This window comes from Triplophysa rosa, linkage group LG4, assembly GCF_024868665.1.
Source record: "Triplophysa rosa linkage group LG4, Trosa_1v2, whole genome shotgun sequence".
In the NCBI taxonomy this organism is placed as follows: Eukaryota; Metazoa; Chordata; class Actinopteri; order Cypriniformes; family Nemacheilidae; genus Triplophysa; species Triplophysa rosa.
The window spans coordinates 3782561-3803351 of NC_079893.1; the positions used below are offsets into that span (position 1 = coordinate 3782561).

Sequence of the window (20791 nt, forward strand, 5' to 3'; positions counted from 1 at the left end):
TCTTAATATAAGGAACTTATATATAAGTGATTCTGTCTGCAAACCGTTTAATGTAGAGGTCAAAGTGAAGTACCGTAAGTGTTCTTCTGCCTCTTTAACGCTGATGAAACTCTCTGAAATACATACGCCGTCGAACCCGCAGCCAACTATCAGTCACTTTGAACGGCTTGGACGCTTTCAACGTGGGTTCTGCCAGGCTTCTCTGCCTTCCAATCTGCTTCTTTATTGAATTTGAAAAATGGCTTAATTAGCCATTGTGTTACGCCGCAGTTTCGATGGAACGGCAAAGTCTTCGCAAATGCTTTTCGGATGCCATTGAAAAAGAGAAAAGTAAATCAGAAACACATAAGAGAGAGATTGATAGTTTAGCTTTAGACATTGAATGTCTTACAAATTGGTGATTTTTGTTTCTTCCCTTTAGACATGCTAGTCGTGTTTATCGTGTGGTTTTGAAGACGGATGTGTTGTTTGTCTAGGTTGCAGTTACAGATGGAATTGTGGGATGTGTCAATAGAGGGTCAGGTTTTTCAAGATTTATGCTGCGTCTTTTGGCCGCCTGCCTTCTCCGCTTTTATCTGATGTCTTGCCTCGTGCAAACCATTAAACCAATTTTAAAAGCTGAATGTAGCCTTTTTTATTCTTTTGGGAGTGAGTGCATAGTAATGAGAGTTTTGGATGGTTGTGTGTTTATTAGAAAAACTGTTTTATCTATTATGTGAATATTTTTTATGGAGCTTATCGATATTATTTTAGCTTCTTCTAAGCAGTATTTGTGATATTTGTCTGGTGGTTGATGCCATGGGCAAAAATACTCCGTAGACTTAATTTATTGACCCAATCCAGATGTATTCATTTTGGAAGCACAATTTTTAAACACAGTTCTGTTGCATGTCATACTAACCTCCATCCCATTTTGACCTAAAACAAGATCTGCCTATCTCAATTCTGTGTTATGCTTCAAATGCCAGCCAACAAATCCGACGCTGCATCAAGCCAATTAACACGGCTGTTTTTCCTCTACCCAGAATGCATCACGCTAAAGTCATCTGACTCACGCCCTTATCTTGTGTTCGTAAGCCAACGCGAGTTAGACATATACTAGTGTAGGTATAAAACCCCTCATGACGCTTGTTTGTGAGCCAGCTGATGGCTTCGGCAGTAATCTGAAATGGAGATGATTCTTTAATTTGCTTAAAGTTGCCGTGTCACTAATCTCAGGCTGATTTCAAAGAAAATAAACATGCTTCCTGTAGATACTTGACATGTTTTGAACACCATTGAGTTTGTGATGGCCTTACAGTTTTTTTAGTTTTTAGCGAATGTTATTTAAAGCTGCAGTCCTTAACTTTCGCCTCTTTCACCATTTCTGTTTAAAACGTAAAATTACTTTTGGTACATATATTTTCACGAGTTGATTTCAAATGATGACATTTCCCACCAAATCCATACCTAATAGCTCAATTAATAAAATGTTTTTTTTATTTTATTTTATGTTTTTGCTCAATAACGGTAATTTTTAAACCAAAAAAATGACAGATCGCAGTGTTAAGTAACGTGCTGCGTACCTTCACCGTTGTTCCTTTCTGATGTTGTGTTAACTTGCATACACCCCAGCTGAATGGTGTAAAGATAATTTAAGCTTGTAATTGTGAAAAGTTCCGGCGAACACGTCTAATGCTGTGCACCTTGCAGAGGTTTTTTTGACTCCTGAGAGAAACATTCGAAGGTGACATGAATACGAGCCCTACAGTTACATGAGCTATAAAACGGCTCATGCTAACTGACTGGTTGAAACCAACCCCGGCAACAGCCGCCCAATGGGGACGTGTCTTCATATGTGTCGTTTTAAAGGTTTTCTCTGCTATTTAATATTGTCACTTACCTAAAAATGACACAAGTGACCTTGAGAATCAGTCTGTAAGTGATCCATTGTAAGATGTATTTATTGTGGATAATTGTGCGATTTTAAGCTATTACGAACAAGGTGATGTGGAATTGTTGGAGCTTTTTGCGTTGGATTACAAACCCTCCGAGAAATGTACATGTGGGTTCATTTGTGATTTTAAGAAGCGTTCTATTGCCAAATAATGAAAGTAGGGCTGCCACGATATCAGGTTTTCATTACACAGTTATCGTGGTCGGTGAATTTGCATTGACAATATTATCCGGTATCCGGGAAACTTTTATGAATAATAAATAATGCTATCGCTCAAATTCATCTTCACCTTAGTTTATTTGATGTTTTCTCAATTTTTGTGCAATAAATCACCCTCAGAGACTGTAGTAACCATTGCGGTTCCTAAAGCAACATTTTAAAAGGGTTATAAATTATTTGCAATAATCTATGTGTAGTATTAACACACTGTTGATGTGTAAAGGTTTTTCATATACATTATATCGTGGCTGTGCTTTCTGAAACCAAATTTTCTGTTTTTATGAAGTGGCAAAAACACTGTACTGTTTAAATGATTAAATACTGTGTTGTCAAAGTTGACAAGCACTTTCTAATACTTTTTTGGGGGTGTTAGATATTTGCAAAACCCAGTGACAAACATAAAGAGTGACTAATAGTAATGATTAGTTACTATGATAGTCACACAAAAGTCTTTATAATAGAATCCATAACTGTTATATTGACACCTGGATTTATTTCTTCTATTTGGCATCGCAAACAAACAGTCCTCAGCAGGGTGCAACACGGATGCATCGCTTTCGATTTCCTGTTCGAGTGGGAACATATGAGGCCGTGAACGCAATCGCTCGGCGCAGCCCGCGAGAGGATAATTACCGAAATCTGTTTCTAAAACAAACCCCCCCAGTTCTGCTGTGAATTCCTCATTTATTCACGCTGATGTGTTCTGTCAGTCAGGCGTTATGGACTAAAAACACATATTCATATTAACAGGGAAGGCGAAGAGTCTTATTAATATTCATGAGCTTTTGCATACCTAATCGCTCGTGGCAGGCCCTGCGCTTCCTGTTTGTTGGTGAGGGTTTGATTATAGGTTCACTGGTGTCTTTAAACTTCTCTAGACTACGCTTCTGTGTCTTGAAAACAGTTTTTGAACCGAGCGAAATGCTTAATCTAAATTATCGGCGAGAGGTTTTAATCTTTAAGACGTTTAATGTTAGCCTGCTTTAAAGCCCGTGTGTATTTTACCAACTCTGTGACAGTTCAAGACAAAAATGAGACAAAAATGGGTCAATTTCACTAAAGAGCAACTTTTGAAAACAAATGCAGCTTTCTTTTGTTTAAGTAAAAAGTTCCTGTACTAGGTATTTCGCAATATTTATTCATAGTTACAATACGACAATATGCGGCAACAATTTTTGTCAATTATCGTGATATTAATAACAGTGATAATGTATTGAAAATAAAATGAATCATTTAGCACCAGTATCTGGTTGACACTTTAATGCAGTAGGTGGTGGTTTGAACCTGTTCAACATTTTGCCTTGAGAGCCGCAATGGTTACAAACTCTCTTTGCCTGCTTACATTGTCTGATTCATTAGCTAAAAGAGAGAAAAAAACAAATAAATTTGACCCCTAGCATCATATATGTATTTTAAATTCTATAGGTATTGTAATGGTATTGTTATCGTGATTTGGTTTGGCTAAAATGAATGTGATCCGGTGTGACAATCTGATTCGTGACCGCTCGATTCTGGAACTGTGGGTTTAAATTTTGACTTACACCGGACGCAACCGACATGACGCGACACAACACGACAAAGGGCTTGTTCTTAATGCGTTTGTCGTGTCGCGTAGCAGCGCATCCAGTGTTGAGAAAATTTAAGACTTCCAATGCGTTCTATTGTCTTTTGTTGTCACGCCGTGTCTCGTAGTCACGGTCAGAGCTGTTGAAAAACAGAGTTACGACACACTTGATGTCGCCACCGCGTGGTCATGTGGTTCATGGAGCTCTTAATTGTTCCAAACTGTCAGTCTGTTTGAATGGGTTTAAGTGGGAGAGACTGTGGAAGCAGCTGTTTTAGCAACACATTTCACTAAATACCAACACAATATATGCACTGATTACTATGTTGATTAAATTTATAGTAACATTTTGACCGTTTTAAACAGTTTTGTGTGTTAAATTTGACTAGAAAGGATGCAATACATTAACAGTATGCATGCATTCATCTGTTTCTTATGCTTCTGTGATCATCAGTACATACCAATGTTTAATTATGGTAAGACATTCACATAAAAATGCACCACAAAGAACCCTGAAAAATGAAAGAGAGACAATAAATTTCGGTCAGTAAGAGATTTTATTATATAATTTATACAGGGAGAAGGTAGATAACATTTTATTTAATGAGCAGTCTTCATAGAAAATCATTCAACCTCACATACAGACAAACAGAAAATATATATTTTTTAATATATATTATATATTTTGTTTCAAAAGCATCCTTATAAGAAAACACCAGTTTTACAGAGATGTATTTTATCAATGTACCTGTGAATGTGTTTGGGAAATGAATGGGCTTAAATGCAATGTTTGGAACTATAGAGCCCTATGTGACACGAGTCTATGCGAGTGTCGCAACTCTGTTTTTCAATGGCTCTAGTCGCGGCGTTAGCCAGTAAGCCAGCCTCTAGAACACCCTGGTAACAACCTGGAAATGTGATGGAGATACATTGACAAGAAAGGTTGTACTGTTACTGTTGGGTACTGTATTTGACAATCATAGTAAATACAGTAATTTAAATAGTTTTTTTCTATTTTTTGAAAAGCAGTATTTTGGAGATACAAGGTCTCCTTCCAACAGTGATGCTTTGTCCGTGAGTTTATTCCACTAATAAAAAACAAAGTCTGTTGGTGTATTCCAAGCATGTAGTTCATGCTAAACATTTATTTACAATAAAGCCCTTTACTTGAAGTCCCAGAGCAGAACCGCAAGTTCCTTCAGGGGGAAATTGTCACAATGACAAAACGTGGCTCCTTTCTATAACAACATCATGTGATAGTCACAGAAATGTATTCGGCCGGCGACGCTAAATAAAGACTGTTATTCTAATAAAAGAGAGACGTGTTTTGAGGAGGAATGATGCATATATACTGCATTACTGTGCGTGTAAGAAAGTGATGCTGTCAGTTTATGTTTTCTGAGTGTGTCAAGCTTTACCGTTTAAACCACAAGCAGTATCCCGTGACTTGCTCGGGGTCTTATACCGCCTGTCTGCGCTCATCGCGAGCGGAATTATGAGACGAACTCTGTGATTGATGGACTCTTCTCCAGCAGGTCTGGGCTCAGGGAATGCCACTCTGACGGTAAAGGTTAACAGCATCTTTCCCATCAGAGACACGCCTGGTCTGGAAGTGGTCAAATCACATTAACCTTTACTTTCACGTGTCTTTAATATTAGCGAGTGCTACGATTATATAAAATCTCTTCCTTCGCAGGTGCATCGTGCCTGTCTACTATTGTTGGATGTTTTTTTAAATAGCTTTAGAGCGGAGGATGTTGTGGCTGCATATCTGCATAACTGTTAGATTAAATATTAGATTACATTCTAAATAACTGTTTTTATTCATTTTTAATTATATACATAAAATAAATATTTTGTTTATAAATATTTTATCTTGTTGAATATTATGCATATTTTCACTATGGTAGTTCAAACTTTTGACTTATTTAAGCAATTAAAAGGTTTTTACTTTCGCATTGTTGCTATACTTTTCCATATTTTTGTACAATTACATCTTTTTTACTTTACTGAGAGTTTTACAACCATACATGTTGTAAATAAAATTCACTATTTTCTCGGTTTCTCTTTTTTTTTATGATTGGTTTTCAGATGTCGTTTTTTTATATTTGGTGTACATTTACACGTTGTATTTTATATCAGAATGTCTCCAGTATTTCACATCTAGCTTTTTTCTCTCTATAGACGGTAACGTATTTTCTTTACAGATACGATATGGTGAGAGGTCCATGAACATCGTCTGAATATGAGAGACGGTCTTCCACTAGTTTAGAGTGACAGATGCGTGCTGTCATACCCAGTGTCACCGTGACAACTCCACATCCAATCATCAGTTGCTTGATTGATGTGTGCTTTGTGATTGATGGACACATGCCACTTAAATCATAACAGCACCTTACACCTAAGCACTCTGTAGGATTTTTCATGTTTTTATTTGATGTTACTTATTTTACTCGCAGAGACTGGTGAAGAAAGTCAAATGTTTTGATGATCTGCCTCGGGAGGTTGAAATCGCTTGTGCTGTGATTGAGAGGATTTGAGATATAGCTTTAGCTACTCAGTTTCTCACTGGTTTGGAATTAGCACGGTAATCCTTTTTTTACTGTGTTTTAGAGGCTCAGGCTGTTTTTATTACCGCATTTAATCTCTAAACTCTCTCGCTTTTTACTCATTTATTGAGTCTGTAAATCTCTTCTCTTCTGAATTGCACTCAGTTTGTCCTTGATAACCAAACAAAAATGTGCATAATCAATTATTGCTGAGCATCGTGGGAAATGGTTTTTAAACACTGGTATATCCTCTTACAACATGGTGTTTTTGTTTAGCACTGGGTTTCCATCTAGTGTAGTTTAGCTTCAGTTTCATGAAATTCAAAATGCAAACAAAAAAAGTGCTAAAAAGCATCATGGTATTACCATGTTTATAACGTACTGTGTACCATGCTAAAAATGCATTTCATACGATTGTGGTACTATGGTTGTACCTCAAAATAAAACAAAGGTACATGAATAAGTAATATAATTATGGTAAAACCGTCACCGTGTCATGGCTCCAGCACAGTACAGAACATTTATTCAGATGGGAACCAGAATCGGGACTCTTGAAAGGGATGCTGATCCGCCCGTGACAGTTTTAACTAATTAAAATCATCCAGACGGAGGTGATGTGGGCGTTAATGTATGCCAACATAATGATCAGCTTAGCACTACATCCCAGGTGTCCATAGATCTCCACATCTGTCTCTGGGAAAACCGAGGCTTTGGCTGCTAAAACACAAGCCTCTGGTTGAGACTGATGAATTTCAGCACTCAGTAAACTTGAGTCGATCGATAAGCCGAGGACAGCCAGCACTGCAACAGAAAAACCTTCTCACAATATCTGATGTAACATCGTGGGTTACGTTACGACCGTTTTTCCGTTTTGATGTTGTAATTACGAAACATGCTAGCGATTCTCATCGACATTCCTGCTGCGCAATCTCTGTTTAACGTTAGCATGGAATTTCCGCCATCTGAACGTAAAGTCTCCCAAGAGCTACATAGACTGACTTAATCTGAGGTTAACGACCAAGTAATGCTAATTCACTTCACAAAACCAATTTAGACCGTATTAAACCGTTAGCATGCTACCTAGGGCTACATACCTCAACCTTATGCTAACAACTCTTAGAAGTGTAATCAGCTTCCATGGGCATGTTTCACATTTACAACCACAATCGAATCCACCTGAGCGCTCGAGGCAAATTGAACAGTCAAGTGTGTTTTCATGGCTAACTGGCTGACTAGCAAGGCAAGCTCTTTGAATGATATCTTGGCTAGCGTGAACTTCCCTTTACAGAAAGTTACTCTTACAGTTACTACAGTAAAACGGTTAGCAAACATGAAATTCATGCAGTGTGTTAGCACTTTAATGTCAGATAATATTATGTGCAGTTTTGGCGTTGTTCTGCCATGATCACTAAATGCAATTTTGTTTCAGTTGTTAATTGACAGTAGATAAGTTTAATCGATAAAATTATTAACGATCGATTAATCGATCATCTAATAATTGTTTAATTGTTCAGCATCCAGAGTTGCTACAACTATTCTAATGTTGAATTTGTCATTAATCTATATAGCTACATTTTTAATACAGAATTTATTGATGTTTTGGCATATTTTACTATCATTTACTATTGTATTTTGTCAAGCTATAGTTAGCATTTTACATATTTGTAACAGAGCTGGAATGATGTGATGACTTCATATGATGTAAAATGTGTAGAGATGTTTGATCTCCGTGTTGTGTGATGTACATGTGTGAGTGACGGCTACGGTCTTACACACAGAATTAGCAGGACCGCGGCGCATTGATATTCAAACCGCGACTCCCCCCGACTTTAATGAGAGTGCTTAAGGGCAAGGCAAAGCTAGCATTGCCAGCTGCCGGTATAAGATCGCTCCAGCCTAATGAGATAAATACAGTCATTAGTGCGTGTGTGGGGCTGAGAAATACAGCACTATTGAAACAAAACACAGCGCCGGATCCAACCGGACCCTTGAAACGCTCGTGGGCCAGTGTTTGGATCATGTAGTCGTGGCTTATCTTGAGCAAACATGCATGTACGTTTTGTCTGTACGCTGATGCCTCGAGCGGTGTCTGTGTCAAATTAAAAAGAAATTTGGGATGCTTGGGAATCGGAGGTTTTTTGATTATTATTGGCTTTTAAGAGCACGCGCTTGCAGAAATGTAATTGAATTCTCAGTGGTTTCATTCAAAAGTCCTTGTTCAAGATCGTGTTTATCAGATCCGTTTAAGCTCGAATATCTACACAATTATGACTTGTTTGTATTGTTTTATGTGGCTGAATTTTGACCGTGTTTGCATTGAGGGGGTGAGGCAATGCTCAAATTGCTTTGTATTGCTAAAAAATTTTAATGCAGAAAAACATTGTGTCACACATCCGAATGTCACAGTTTCGAATCAAATTGTCTAGTTTTTTTTTATCCGCAATCAAGAGAAAAGCATTCATGCCGGTTGTCATGACAACGGGAAAGTTAATGATGGCACCTGTGAGCTCCAGGGCCGAGCAAATCCAGCGCCGCTCTGAGCAAACATGCTAATTCTGTCTGCTAAGATGAGTATGAGTTAATTGTACTAAAGCACTTTGATTTGCTTTTCTTTACCAGCGTTTTGAAGCTTCAACATGATTCTCTGAGTCAGATGAAATGCTCAGTATGTCACTGACAAGTACCGAATGAACCAAACTTTTTCTAAATTTTAATATCAATTCACTCTCATTTTTTCACTTTCATGTTGTTCCAAACTTGTAAATGACTTTTTCTTCTGTGAAACACAAAAGAAGATATTTTGAGAAATGTCTCAGTTGTTTTGTATCCAGAAAATGGAAATCAATGTTGTTTTAGCATCATTGCTGAAGCTTCTTCAGTGTCTCACTGCAGCTGAGATGATATGAGCATTTCCCCTCTTCTGTCTCATTAGCCACTTTATTTTTTCCATAATCATTTCCTTTTCTGTCTTTGTGTCTGTCAGCACAGAGACCCAGCCTGACCTCAGATCAGTGCAGAAGAATATGTGAGTTTCTGAAGGTGTGGCGTGGAGATGGGCTGGATGTTCGCTACAGGGCTTTGGATACTGATGTTGCTTGTTTTAGGAGTGTGTGCGTGTGCGTGTGTTTGCGTGTTCGTGTGTTTGCAGGCGGGTACATGGACAACCAATCATTAGAGTTTATAGAGCAAATTCTGCTTTGGAAACACTGAGAAATTGAGTCGGTGATTACAGAAACATGACATCTTGTTTTTTTCTCTCTGTGTCCATCTTTTGTTTCCTCTTCACTTTCCTCGTATTCTTTCCCAGATTTGGGAGAAAAAACAAAGAAGAGAAGAACAAATCCAAGGCCAAAAACTTGGGAGCTTTGAGCGAAGAGGAAGTCGACAAGAGTGAACCTGAGATCTTTACGTCAAAGTATGTTTATACGTTTTACATAAACACACGCACGCATACGGACTGCTATATTTTTGTGCAACATTGCAATTGTCTATTGACGTCTAGTTAAATTTATGTACAATTTGTGAGTTCGGTCTAAAATGATTTTCAAAAATCTGTATCCAACATTAATAAAAGGAAAAAGTGTTTTATTTCTACTTTATTCTTTTTTTACATTTTTCATCCAACTGTGTTATTAAAAAACACAGAAGTGAAAGAAACAGTCCGGCTCTGGGCCGCATGAACTTCCCTGATGTCGAAGACGACGACTTGGATCCCAACTACGCACGCATCGACAATTTCAGACAGCCCCCGCATGGAACTCCCTCCCATAACTACTCTCAGCCTTCTGTCCCCGCCCCTTACAGAGAACCACCCAATGAGGACGCTCTGGAAGGGCTATATGCCAAAGTGAACAAGCAAAGAACCGCCCCTCCAAAGACTGACAGGTGAGAAACGATATTGATGTCTGCTAGTCATTGCGACTCTTAAAACTAAATTCAAGTCCGTACGTTACTCAACATTTACATTAGTAGTTGTGGAGAAATTGACGTGAAAAAAATGTGTTGTAGTTTTACGAATGAAAACTAAGCATAAGTGAGCAGGTCTGTGAAAACCTTTAGCCGCGCGGCGGTGTTGACAAACTCCTCATGATGGTAATTTTCTCTTGGCTAAAGTAGATCGATGGAAGATGAAGTGTTTGTTGTTTCCATTATCAAACGTTAAAATGTAAAATCGTAGGCGTACGTTACGAAAAATCCAGACTAGCCGCTAACGAACTCTTTGGCCTTTTAGTCCAGTCAAGCTGAAATATTGACAGGCCGGTCTGTGGAGTCACACACTGTGTATATACACAGAGGACGTGTGTTTTTAGTCCAGGTTGAGTGTTCTCAACGACAGAGCTCATTGATTTGTTGTTTGGCGGTAATTATGCGTGAGTGTTGCCTCGTCTGTGGGGACCACGTTCATTCTTGCGCTCGTCTCACCATCGATTCGCACAAGATTATCCCGCTCACGCTGTGCTGTCCGCCGACCTCACACACACACACAAAGGGTAATCCTATCACATACCCCTAAAGACTCAAATGCGTCACTTTAAGAAACGCTCTCAGAAATACATTAGCACACCCTTTTAAGACTGCATACTACACATGTTCTGAGATTTATTTAAAGGCTGCAATCTGTAAGGTTGTTGACCCCTGGGTTAGTCAGTCAAAACGAAGCCATTTACACGTGTGTCTTAAAGGGACAGTTCACCCAGAAATGAAGATGTTTTCATAATTTACTCGCATGATGTCTTTCCAAACCTGTATGATTTCCTTTCTCCTGCAGAACACAAAAGAAGATATTTTGGAAAATGTTGGTAACCAAACAACACTGCGCTCCCCATTGACTTCCATTATATGAACACAAAACCACATTTCTTAAAATATCTTCTTTTGTGTTACACAGAAGAAAGAGTCAAAGACAGGACTTAAGGAGGACAAGAGGGTGAATAAATGATGACAGAATTTTGGGGTGGGTGAACTACCTCTTTAAAGGTACATTAGCAAACAATTAAGTTAAAATTAAAAGTTCACCCAAAAATGAAAATTGTGTCATCATTTACTGACCCTCGTGTCATTTCAAACCTTTATGACTTTCTTTCTTCCGCAGAACGCAAAAGACATTTTTTGTGTTGAATGTTGTTATCTGGTCCCCATTGACTTGCATTGGTTTTGTGTCCATACAATGGAAGTGAATGGGGGCCAGTGTTGTTTGGTGACCAAGTTTCTTCAAAATATCTTCTTTTATGTTCTGCGGAAGAAAGAAAGTCATACAGGTTTAAAATGACACGAGGGTCAGTAAATGATGACACAATTTTCATTTTTGGGTGAACTAAACCTGTAAGTTGGATTATGAACAAATACAGAAAGAAACTAAACTAAACAGCTGAAACATAGGATTGCAGGTTACTCTAATACAATTTTTTTATATGGATTGAAGTCAAATGAGTTCAAACTGACGTTTTTATGAAATCTTAATTATTTATTATTAATTAATTTTATACTTTTTATTGAACACTGTTTTTTACGCACTTGCTCAATAACTGATTATTTCTTTATTTTTGACAAAAAACTGTAGGATTACAGCTTTAATGACAATTTGTTTTTTAATACATTTTTAATATTTTATTAGTATAGTATAGTAGAGTATTTATTAATAACTAAAAAAACACAATTAAATAATATTTATCAAATCATAAATATGTTCTTTTGTTGATTTTTTATAAAGAATTGATGTTGCAAAAACATTTTTTTGCTTCATACTAATACATTTTAAAGTTTAACCAAAAGCATTTTTGTTTACTTTCGTGCAATTTTGGTATTGCATCGGTCACCATCCGTCCAGTGTACATCTAACTCTCTTAATCTGTCAAAAAAAATCAACGTGATAAATGTCTCACCTGAAGCAGTGTCGTGATTCAAACCCATCAGTGAGTGTTTGTGAGCGAGCGCTGGATTTCTGTGTGAGAGAGCAAGAAAGAGAGAGAGGTAGCGGGAGAGAGAAACGGCCAATTAGCCGCAAAGTAACAGCCAGACAGATATGCAAAGCCTTCATCTTCCTTTCTTGCGGTGGAGTACTTAATTACCGTTCTCTCTCGCACATGTCGCCCGACGGCTCCTAACCGCCCTTTGTTATTTCTGCCATTTTGCACATAATAGATGTGACTATTAAACGTTAGTGCTGATCAAACATGGGAAATACAGCCCTGCTTTGGCTTGTTTAGGAGAGTACAAGGGACCGCACTGCCATTTTTCACAAGAAATGCTGACGCAGGGACGGTCGCGGCCAAACAGGGCGTCTGAAAACTGGACCCAGCTCCAGAGAGTTGGACGGCGTCCAGCGCTGAGAAATGGGCTTAATCGAGCTAATGGCCCACCGGCCGCGTGTGACGCCCAGCTCTGCTTCTGCCATTTCTTAATCCTTTCCTCAGTTTTTTGTGTGTTATTTATCACATGGTCCTAGTTGAGATAGATTTGTAGCCGTTGTGCTTGCATTCACCCATCTTTCTGTAAAATGCATATAAGGGGTGTACCTTGTAAAGGATTTAGCAATCTATGTCAAAAATACCGAATAGCACATCTTGATTTGAAGTACCTGATATTAAATATCTGTGTGTATACAATGGTGAGTCTGTTTGCGTTCTGATTTCCATAAACATTTGCTCTTGTGATGGTGGCCACCCACATCTCTGACAGCCCTATCTAGACAGAGCAGGACTCTGCATAATTGAACAGTGGACATTTTCATTAAGACCTGAATGGCAGGTGTGTTTATAAGAGGGTGTCACTCCTGATTACAGGCCTGTGTGGTGGCCACTGGCTGCGAGAGATGGCAGTGTTGTCAGATCTCATTATACAACACGTCCTGCAGAAAAAACAGAGAGAGCTCCACAGTTTCTAGCATTACCTTCATGTCAGTATCTATTCATCCAAGGGTTGTTTGGGGGCCTGAGCTCTGTGTGTTGACAGTTTTACAGTTAGATTGTGATCTTAGATTAATTCTTCTGTCTATATAATCATATTCATAGTTAGAGGAAATGTATGCAGGATGAGCATTCCCGTATGGTATTTATATAACCCTAGACAGCTTAAAGTGTGTGTGTGTGTTGTGTGTGTGTGTGTAACTTTATAAGAGGGTGTTATGTGGTAATGTTTACTTTTATAACACTTGTTGTTTTGGTTTTTCATACAGACAAATTGTGTTAAAGTTATATTGTTTTGTTTTGAAATTGTCCCGCATGTTTGTCTTTCAGAAAATGCAGTCATAGGGTATGTTTGTGTAATAAAGTTCAATAAAAGGGAAGGAAGGAGGCGGGAACCGGCGAACAATCAGAACCTTTTAATCAAAAATAAACAAACAAAAATCGAGCAATAAAAAGGCCGGCATGCCGGCCACACTAACATAAACAAAACTGAACATGTCCGGGCCCGGTCCTCTCTCGCCGTATCCTCCTGTCGCTCTTCCTTTTATGCTTCCGATCTCCTCCGTGAGAGATGCGAGGCCTGTGTGACGCCCAGCTGACACTCATTATCACTCGCTTCCTCCTCCCACGGCTCTCGTCACGCCTCCCTCGTCACAGTTTGTTTTTAAATTTAACTGTTTTCATACAGCATTGTTTTGTTTCAACTTTTGTCCGCCCTGTTTTTTATTTAGTAAAAACTGCAAAGAGTTGCGTTGTTTTGTTTTACAATTTAGTTTGCCCTGTTTTCATACAGAAAATTGCGTTGAGTTGCTTTGTTTTAAAATTTGGTCCACCCTGTTTTTATACAGAAAATAACATAAAAGAGGTTTTTTTGTATTTTGTCCACCCTGTTTTTATACAGAAAATAACATAAAAGAGGTTTTTTTTTTATTTTGTCCACCCTGTTTTTATACAGAAAATTGTGTCAAACAGTTGCGTTCTTTTGTTTTCGATTTTAGTTTGCCCTGTTTTCATCCTGAAAATTGCATTAAGGAGTTGCGTTGTTTTAAAATTTTGTCCACCCTGTTTTTATACAAAAAAATGACATGAAAGAGTTGCGTTTTAAAATGTAGTTCGCTCTGTTTTTTATTCAGAAATTTACGTGAAAGAGTTGCATTGTTTTGTTTTAATCCCTTTAAAGGGATGCGTGTTAAACAAATGGAGGGCTGAAGAGCACACACATGCTAATTGCTAGCGCTGCTTTCTGTTACACAACACAAGCACTAATTAACTTTACTGGAATACTATTTGAACAAGTCGCTCACAGCAGGAAACACTCAGGGTCTGTAAAGATAATCTGAGATTGCGGTTCATCTAACAATTTGGACTCAAAGCAAGGAACGTGATATCTTTACACTTTCTCCAGTTTGTGTGGTACCCCTGTCAAAACACGCCAAATGAAGTGGTGATGACAGGCAGCCGCCAGACGCTTTTTAATTCATAAGCACGTCTACTAAAAGGAGGAGCAGGATTTTAGTTGCACTTTTTCTCCCCTAAAAGTTTTTAACTCTTTAACTCTCGTCCCCTCAAAAGCACAAAAGTTCTCCCCTCGTCGTGTAACTAATATGAATATGATTCATCGGCAGCAGCTAATTAAACATTGATAGTGTTTCTCATTCAGAGGGTCTTGCTTACTCTCAATCAGAATGGCAGCTCTAATTGCGTTCTGTGGGATTAGATAATGGATGATTTTCCTGCTCTCCTTGTCCTCCAACAGCTGCTGGAGTGGCTCAGATCACAGCCTCTCGTTTTTTCAATTATTCTAGACTTTGCAGCATCTGTAGATGGAGTTTCTAGAAAATACCTAGTTTATACATAATCGTAGATATTCATGCTCTGTATAAGTTCAATGTTATGGTATGGTGTGTCTACAGTTAATGTTTTTGATACGTTTTTAATCGCACTTTTGATACAATTTTAAACCTGTATGTGACTCTTTCTTATGTAGAACACAAGAGAAGATATTTTGAGAAATGTCTCCGTGGTTTTGTGTTCATACAGTGGAAGTCAATGGCGCCAATTGCTTACCAACATTCTTTAAAATCTTCTTTAAAGTCTTACGTGTGTGACATGACATTAGGTTGATTCATTTTTGGGCGAACCAGTTGCCACTGGGTAATGATATTTTGTTATGAAATGCAGTATTGTGCATTTTTAATTTGATCATTTACATTTAGATGATATAAGGTGTTGTATTATGTAGTCACTTTAGGATGTCTGGAACACTCCTTTGATATGTTGCTGAAGATTATCTCTGTCTGTGTGTTGCAGTAATGAAGACAGATTGCAGCAAATCAGAAATCAGCTTCAGCAGGTGAGACCCGCCCCATCCTATGATGACCTGACCACCCGAAGAAGACAAGAGTATGACCCCTCAAGAGTAAGTGTCAGTCTTTCTTTCTTTCGTTCTCTTCTTCCTTTCTTTCCTTTCCTTTTCGTTCGTTCGTTCTTTCTTTCTTTCTTTCTTTCTTTCTTTCTTTCTTTCTTTCTTTCGTTCTTTCTGTCTGTCTGTCTGTCTTCCATCCTTCCTTTCATTTGAATTTCTTTCTGTCTTCCATCCTTCCTTTCGTTTGCATTTCTTTCTTTCTTTCTTTCTTTCTTTCTTTCTTTCTTTCTTTCTTTCTTTCTTTCTTTCTTTCTTTCTTTCTTTCTTTCTTTCTTTCTTTCTTTCTGTCTGTCTTCCATCCTTCCTTTCGTTTGAATTTCTTTCTGTCTTCCATCCTTCCTTTCGTTTGCATTTCTTTCTTTCTTCCATCCTTCCTTTCGTTTGCATTTCTTTCTTTCTTTCTTTCTTTCTTTCTTTCTTTCTTTCTTTCTTTCTTTCTTTCTTTCTTTCTTTCTTTCTCTTTCTGTCTTCCTTCCATCCTTCCTTTCATTTGCCTTTCTTTCTTTCTTTCCTCTTTCTGTTTGTTCATTTTACTCTTCAACATGAACTCTTAAAAGGTTCGTGATGCCATAGAAGAACTATTTGCGGCTAAATGATTTCATAAAGAACCTTTTACATCTGAGGAACCTTTCTATTTGATAAAAAGTTCTTTGTAGCTGAAAAGGTTCTTTAGATTATAAAAAGTTTGACTTGCATCAAGGTTTTTCTGGCACCTTCTGTGAACAGAGCCCTACCTTTTTTAGGCAATAAAGTCACAAATTCCATGTTCTTTAGTAAGAAAACCATTATATATTATTATCCAACATAAAATTAACTTGACATTTCATGTAAGAATGTCTGTAATTATGACCTCCTGCAGTGGATGATTTTCTAAAGGTTAAGCTTCTTTTCACCAATCCCTCAGTTTCTGTTTCTTCGGTATGTCTAAGCGCTTCATGTTGAGCAGAGGTTTTTTTGTGGTGTGATGTATTTTTAGATCCTTATGTTGTGTGGTTGTGGATGTGTTTTTATTGGGCTGTCTGCACTGCCCAGAGCCTAAAACAAGCTGACCCAGCCCTTGACATCCCAGCATTTACACACTGCGCCGCTGGCACACACCACAGAAATACAGTTTCTACTTTTTTTATAGTTTTACATTCTTATGAAAGCAGTCTAGATATCTTTTCTGACGTTTTCTAAAAATTTTTTCTTAAACTTGAATTCTCACACATAGATATAAATAACTAGATGCCGCATAGCATGTGTTTCTATGGTCCGCTATACGTAGGCCGACCGCCATATTGGAACAGTGCGAGCCGGTCTGTGTTGCCAAGTCTGCGTGGCTTTCCTGTTGAATTGGGTTACTTATAGAACAGTAGGATTTTGTTATATAGCTGTCAATCTTAAGATTTCTGTTATTTCAACTAGGGACGTTAGGCTCATGTTTCACAGATCTGGCAACGCTGCCAAGCCGGTCCTTTAACACTCAAAAGCAAAGTTGACTATGTGTGAGTGACGTCAGTAATAAAGCAGTGACAAATGAGGCATTCAAACAAAGTCAAGACTGCAGGAGGCATTAGATTTATTATGTATGAAAGACAGAGAGAAAATAGGAATAACAAATTTGCTGAAAGAATCAGAGAACATGAGACCAGAAGAACCACAGAAACAGAAGAATTGTACAATTTAGCACAAACCTAGTAATAGAAGCGATTTGTGCAGGAGATAGCAGAGGTGACTGTCAGCTGTTGTGTTTCAGAGCACTTTAAAACAAAAACTCAATCTAAATTGGAGCTGAAGCTTTCTCAGAAGCGCTTATTAGACCCCGAGCGCCCTGAGCCACACTCGCGTCCATCCAGATGTCCAGCACTTCATCTTACAGAGATTGAGGGTTGCGTTCAGGGCTCGGTGGAGTTTACAATTATAGCTTATATGATCATGTGCGTCTGCTGGAAAAAGTGAACTTCATTCAGGCTTTTCTGGATGTAAGGGAGAAAATACTGTAGAAGCTCTTGAGCTCAGCTAACAATGCAAATAAACACTTTTTTCGTTGGTAAATGTTGGCTTGTCATGTAAACTCTTGTTAGTTGAATAGAGTTGTTAGTAGATTAACCTTTTTGATATTTGCTAGATTCATTATTATTCTTTAAATCTAATCATCTTTGAGTGTTTTAAGGATATATATCTCATTTCACAGTGTTATTGCAGACTTTGTGGCTTTGGATAAAATGGACTGCCAACATAAGGAGCAGGCATGAGGCGTACATTCGCACAGACTGTGTGGATTCATTAGTTTAATTGGTTTAGATGCTGGTTTTCTCACACCTTGAGTCATTCTGGAGCATTCATCGAGGCATTCTGATTACTATTGGCAAAGACATGGTTTTACTACAGCAACCATAGTTTAACTATGGTTTTTCAAAACCATGTTTTTCAAAAACATGGTTATTTTGTGGTAACCATGGTTTTACTACAGTAATCGAGTTTTTTTGTTTTTAACCATGGTTGCATTTCGTAAGTGAGTAAAGCAACCGCAACACCTTGGCAACCACATAGCACCAGGCCACTCAGAACACCATAGCAACCAGCCTCTTATAACACCATGGCAACCGCATAGCAACAGGCCACTTAGAACAATATAGCAATCACATAGCAACACCCTAGCAAACACTATAGCAATCACATAGCAACACGCTGGCAAACACACTAGAAACCACATAGCAACAGGCCACTTACTGTAGAACTCTATGGCAACCGCATAGCAACAGGCCACTTAGAACAATATAGCAACTGCATAGCAACACCCTGGCCAACACAGAGCAACAGGCCACATAGAATACTATAGCAACTGAATGGAGTGCCTCAGAGATTATGTATTTTTGTATGCAAACCCCAAAAGCGATTTAGCATTTTAGGACTTCCAGCTCCATCGCCCCAGTTTTTTTTATGGGTATTTGGCAAATCGCCTGAAATAAGGTCTGTGGTTAACAAAAGCTCTTCATATTTTCACATTATAATCTATGACATAAAACACTCCAGTTATAACCCGCTTGTGATTTTTTTAAAGCTTTAGTGTGTCTTAAAAACGGCGGTTGCTCAAAGCGACTACTTCTTTTGGCGGGGACATTAGACATCCTCGTGCATATAAAGCTCACAAATAATGCAACATGGGCTCAAATCTCTACAAACATCTTTGGGGATTCATTCACGGAGTAAATACTTACCAGGGAACAGGTTTTTAATAAAGTTGTTGGAGTTTTGGTGTTGGTGACGTTGATATCGAGCGGCCGTAGTGTAGTCTGATTATAGCTTCCGTGTTAGCTTTTTACTTCTGCCGATTGTATTTAGGCTTCAAAAATAGCAAATATTGTGTTAATCTGTAAAGATACAGTAGTCTTTATAGATAAAACGTGTAAACATCATGAACATTTGTTTATCACAGATCTTCATTTTTGCGATCTTCCAAAAGTCTATGGGAAAAATGCATAGTATCGGAACCAGCGTGGCGCTAACCTTCGGGTTAGCCTACAAAAATACATCATCTCTGAGGTACTGGATTGTAAAACTCTGTCAAACATTCTAGCAACTACATAGCAACAGCTCACTTAGAACTCTATAGCAACTATACAGTAACACCCTAGCAACCAGCGACTTTTGCAGATATTGATACCGATAGACTGCACATGTGTTTATTCCAGTAATGACAAAGTTAAATAAGAAATGCAACCTGCAAAGGTGACATAGGAATTATGAAATAAATGAAAAAGAGACAGAAGGTGTAGAATTAGGTAGAACATTCTGGTTGTTTTTCTCGCAGTTTGAAATGAGCACTCTGGTCCTGTCAGGTCATCTCCAGATGCACACGCGAGCTTGACAGACATCCGAGACGGACGTCTGTAAAACGATTGAGCGACGGCAGCGAGGTGGCTTTCCACAGACCTCACAAATAATCCCAAATCCTAAACCAGGTGCCGGAGATGTCACAACACATCAAAGTGAACTCGCAGAGGAAGATTAAGACTGAAAGAAAGAGAGAGAGAGACCGGGAGCGAGAGACCTTGACATGTTTGTGCTCGAGCGAGCAGGTCACAACTGCAGGAAGATGGCTCAGATGTTTGTAGCTGTGGTCTTTGTGAGAGAACAGTAAACGGTAGTCAGGAACCAAGAGAAAGGAATTGTGGGAAGGGAGACGTAAAGAGGCCTCAGGTGAGAAATGAGCGAGCACAGACTCATAATTTATAACTATATATTGTCATATTGCTTCTCATGTAATATGTTCTGTTTATTTAGTTTTACAAAAAAAAAGATTTTATAGTGCGAAACCTTGCAGTGTGTACTCCAACTGACATACCGGGTGAACATGGCTCGAAAAATCACCTGTGTGTTAGTGGGTCAGGTGAGATGCATGAAGAGGTCAGCAGACTCCTGCGGTCTTGCGTCTAAATGACCCTCTCAAAATGCTTTCACCATCTGCTGCTAACAAGCGTGGGGCGTCTGGGTGGCATGACCGTGGCTTTTCATGGGCCGTTAGAGGGCACCGGGCCGTGGCAGCACTACATCAAAGATGCGCATGCCGCACACGCCACGTAGACTCCAGAGAGAGAGCGATGGGATGACCGTTGCACTTTCGACATGTTTAGTTTAGCAGCGAAGCAAGCGTTGGAGGAAAGGCTTTGTGGAAAACAAGAAGAGGAAAGTTTGAAATTGTCGATCTGGATGTGAAGCAGCTTAAAAATAGATTCTAAATGGACTCGCTTGATATGGGGGTTTTCGCAGGATGTTCGAGTAGTCGGATTATGAGGTTGATCGTGAATTTAGTTTTTCTTGTTTATTTGGAAGCTCTATTTTATTTTTTTAAGAATTTGGTGTAAAAACAAGCAGTCAGTTGTTTGGTAAAGTTTGAGCACACACGCACACGCTCAGCAGAAAAAGTGACTAAGCACAGCTCGCAGGCACAGCGATCACAGCTTGAGCTCCGTGACAAACACTGAGCCCGGTTTGTGTTTGCTGAGAATCGCAGCGTCAGGTCTGAATCCTGTTGAAGTCCGACGGCAAAGCTTCGCTCGCCTCTGCCTGTTCCCTTCACAAGCGACTTCCACTTTGAGCCTGAATCAATGGAATCTCATTACATTTACATCTTTTATTCAAAGCGACTTGCATTGCATTATACTATACATTTGTTTTTGAGTATGTGCAATCTTTGGGATTGAACCC

At 38.7% G+C, this 20791-nt stretch overlaps 1 protein-coding gene across 1 annotated transcript in view; it reads left to right on the forward strand.

Moving 5' to 3' along the window:
- The window catches only part of pard3ba (par-3 family cell polarity regulator beta a), a 126424-nt gene that overhangs the window by 87350 nt on the left and 18283 nt on the right, over positions 1 to 20791 (forward strand). The window contains exons 19-21 of the mRNA XM_057332435.1: positions 9576 to 9683; positions 9914 to 10153; positions 15484 to 15592. Of these exons, the coding sequence (XP_057188418.1) occupies positions 9576 to 9683; positions 9914 to 10153; positions 15484 to 15592 (457 nt within the window). The remainder of the gene's footprint in view (positions 1 to 9575; positions 9684 to 9913; positions 10154 to 15483; positions 15593 to 20791) is intronic.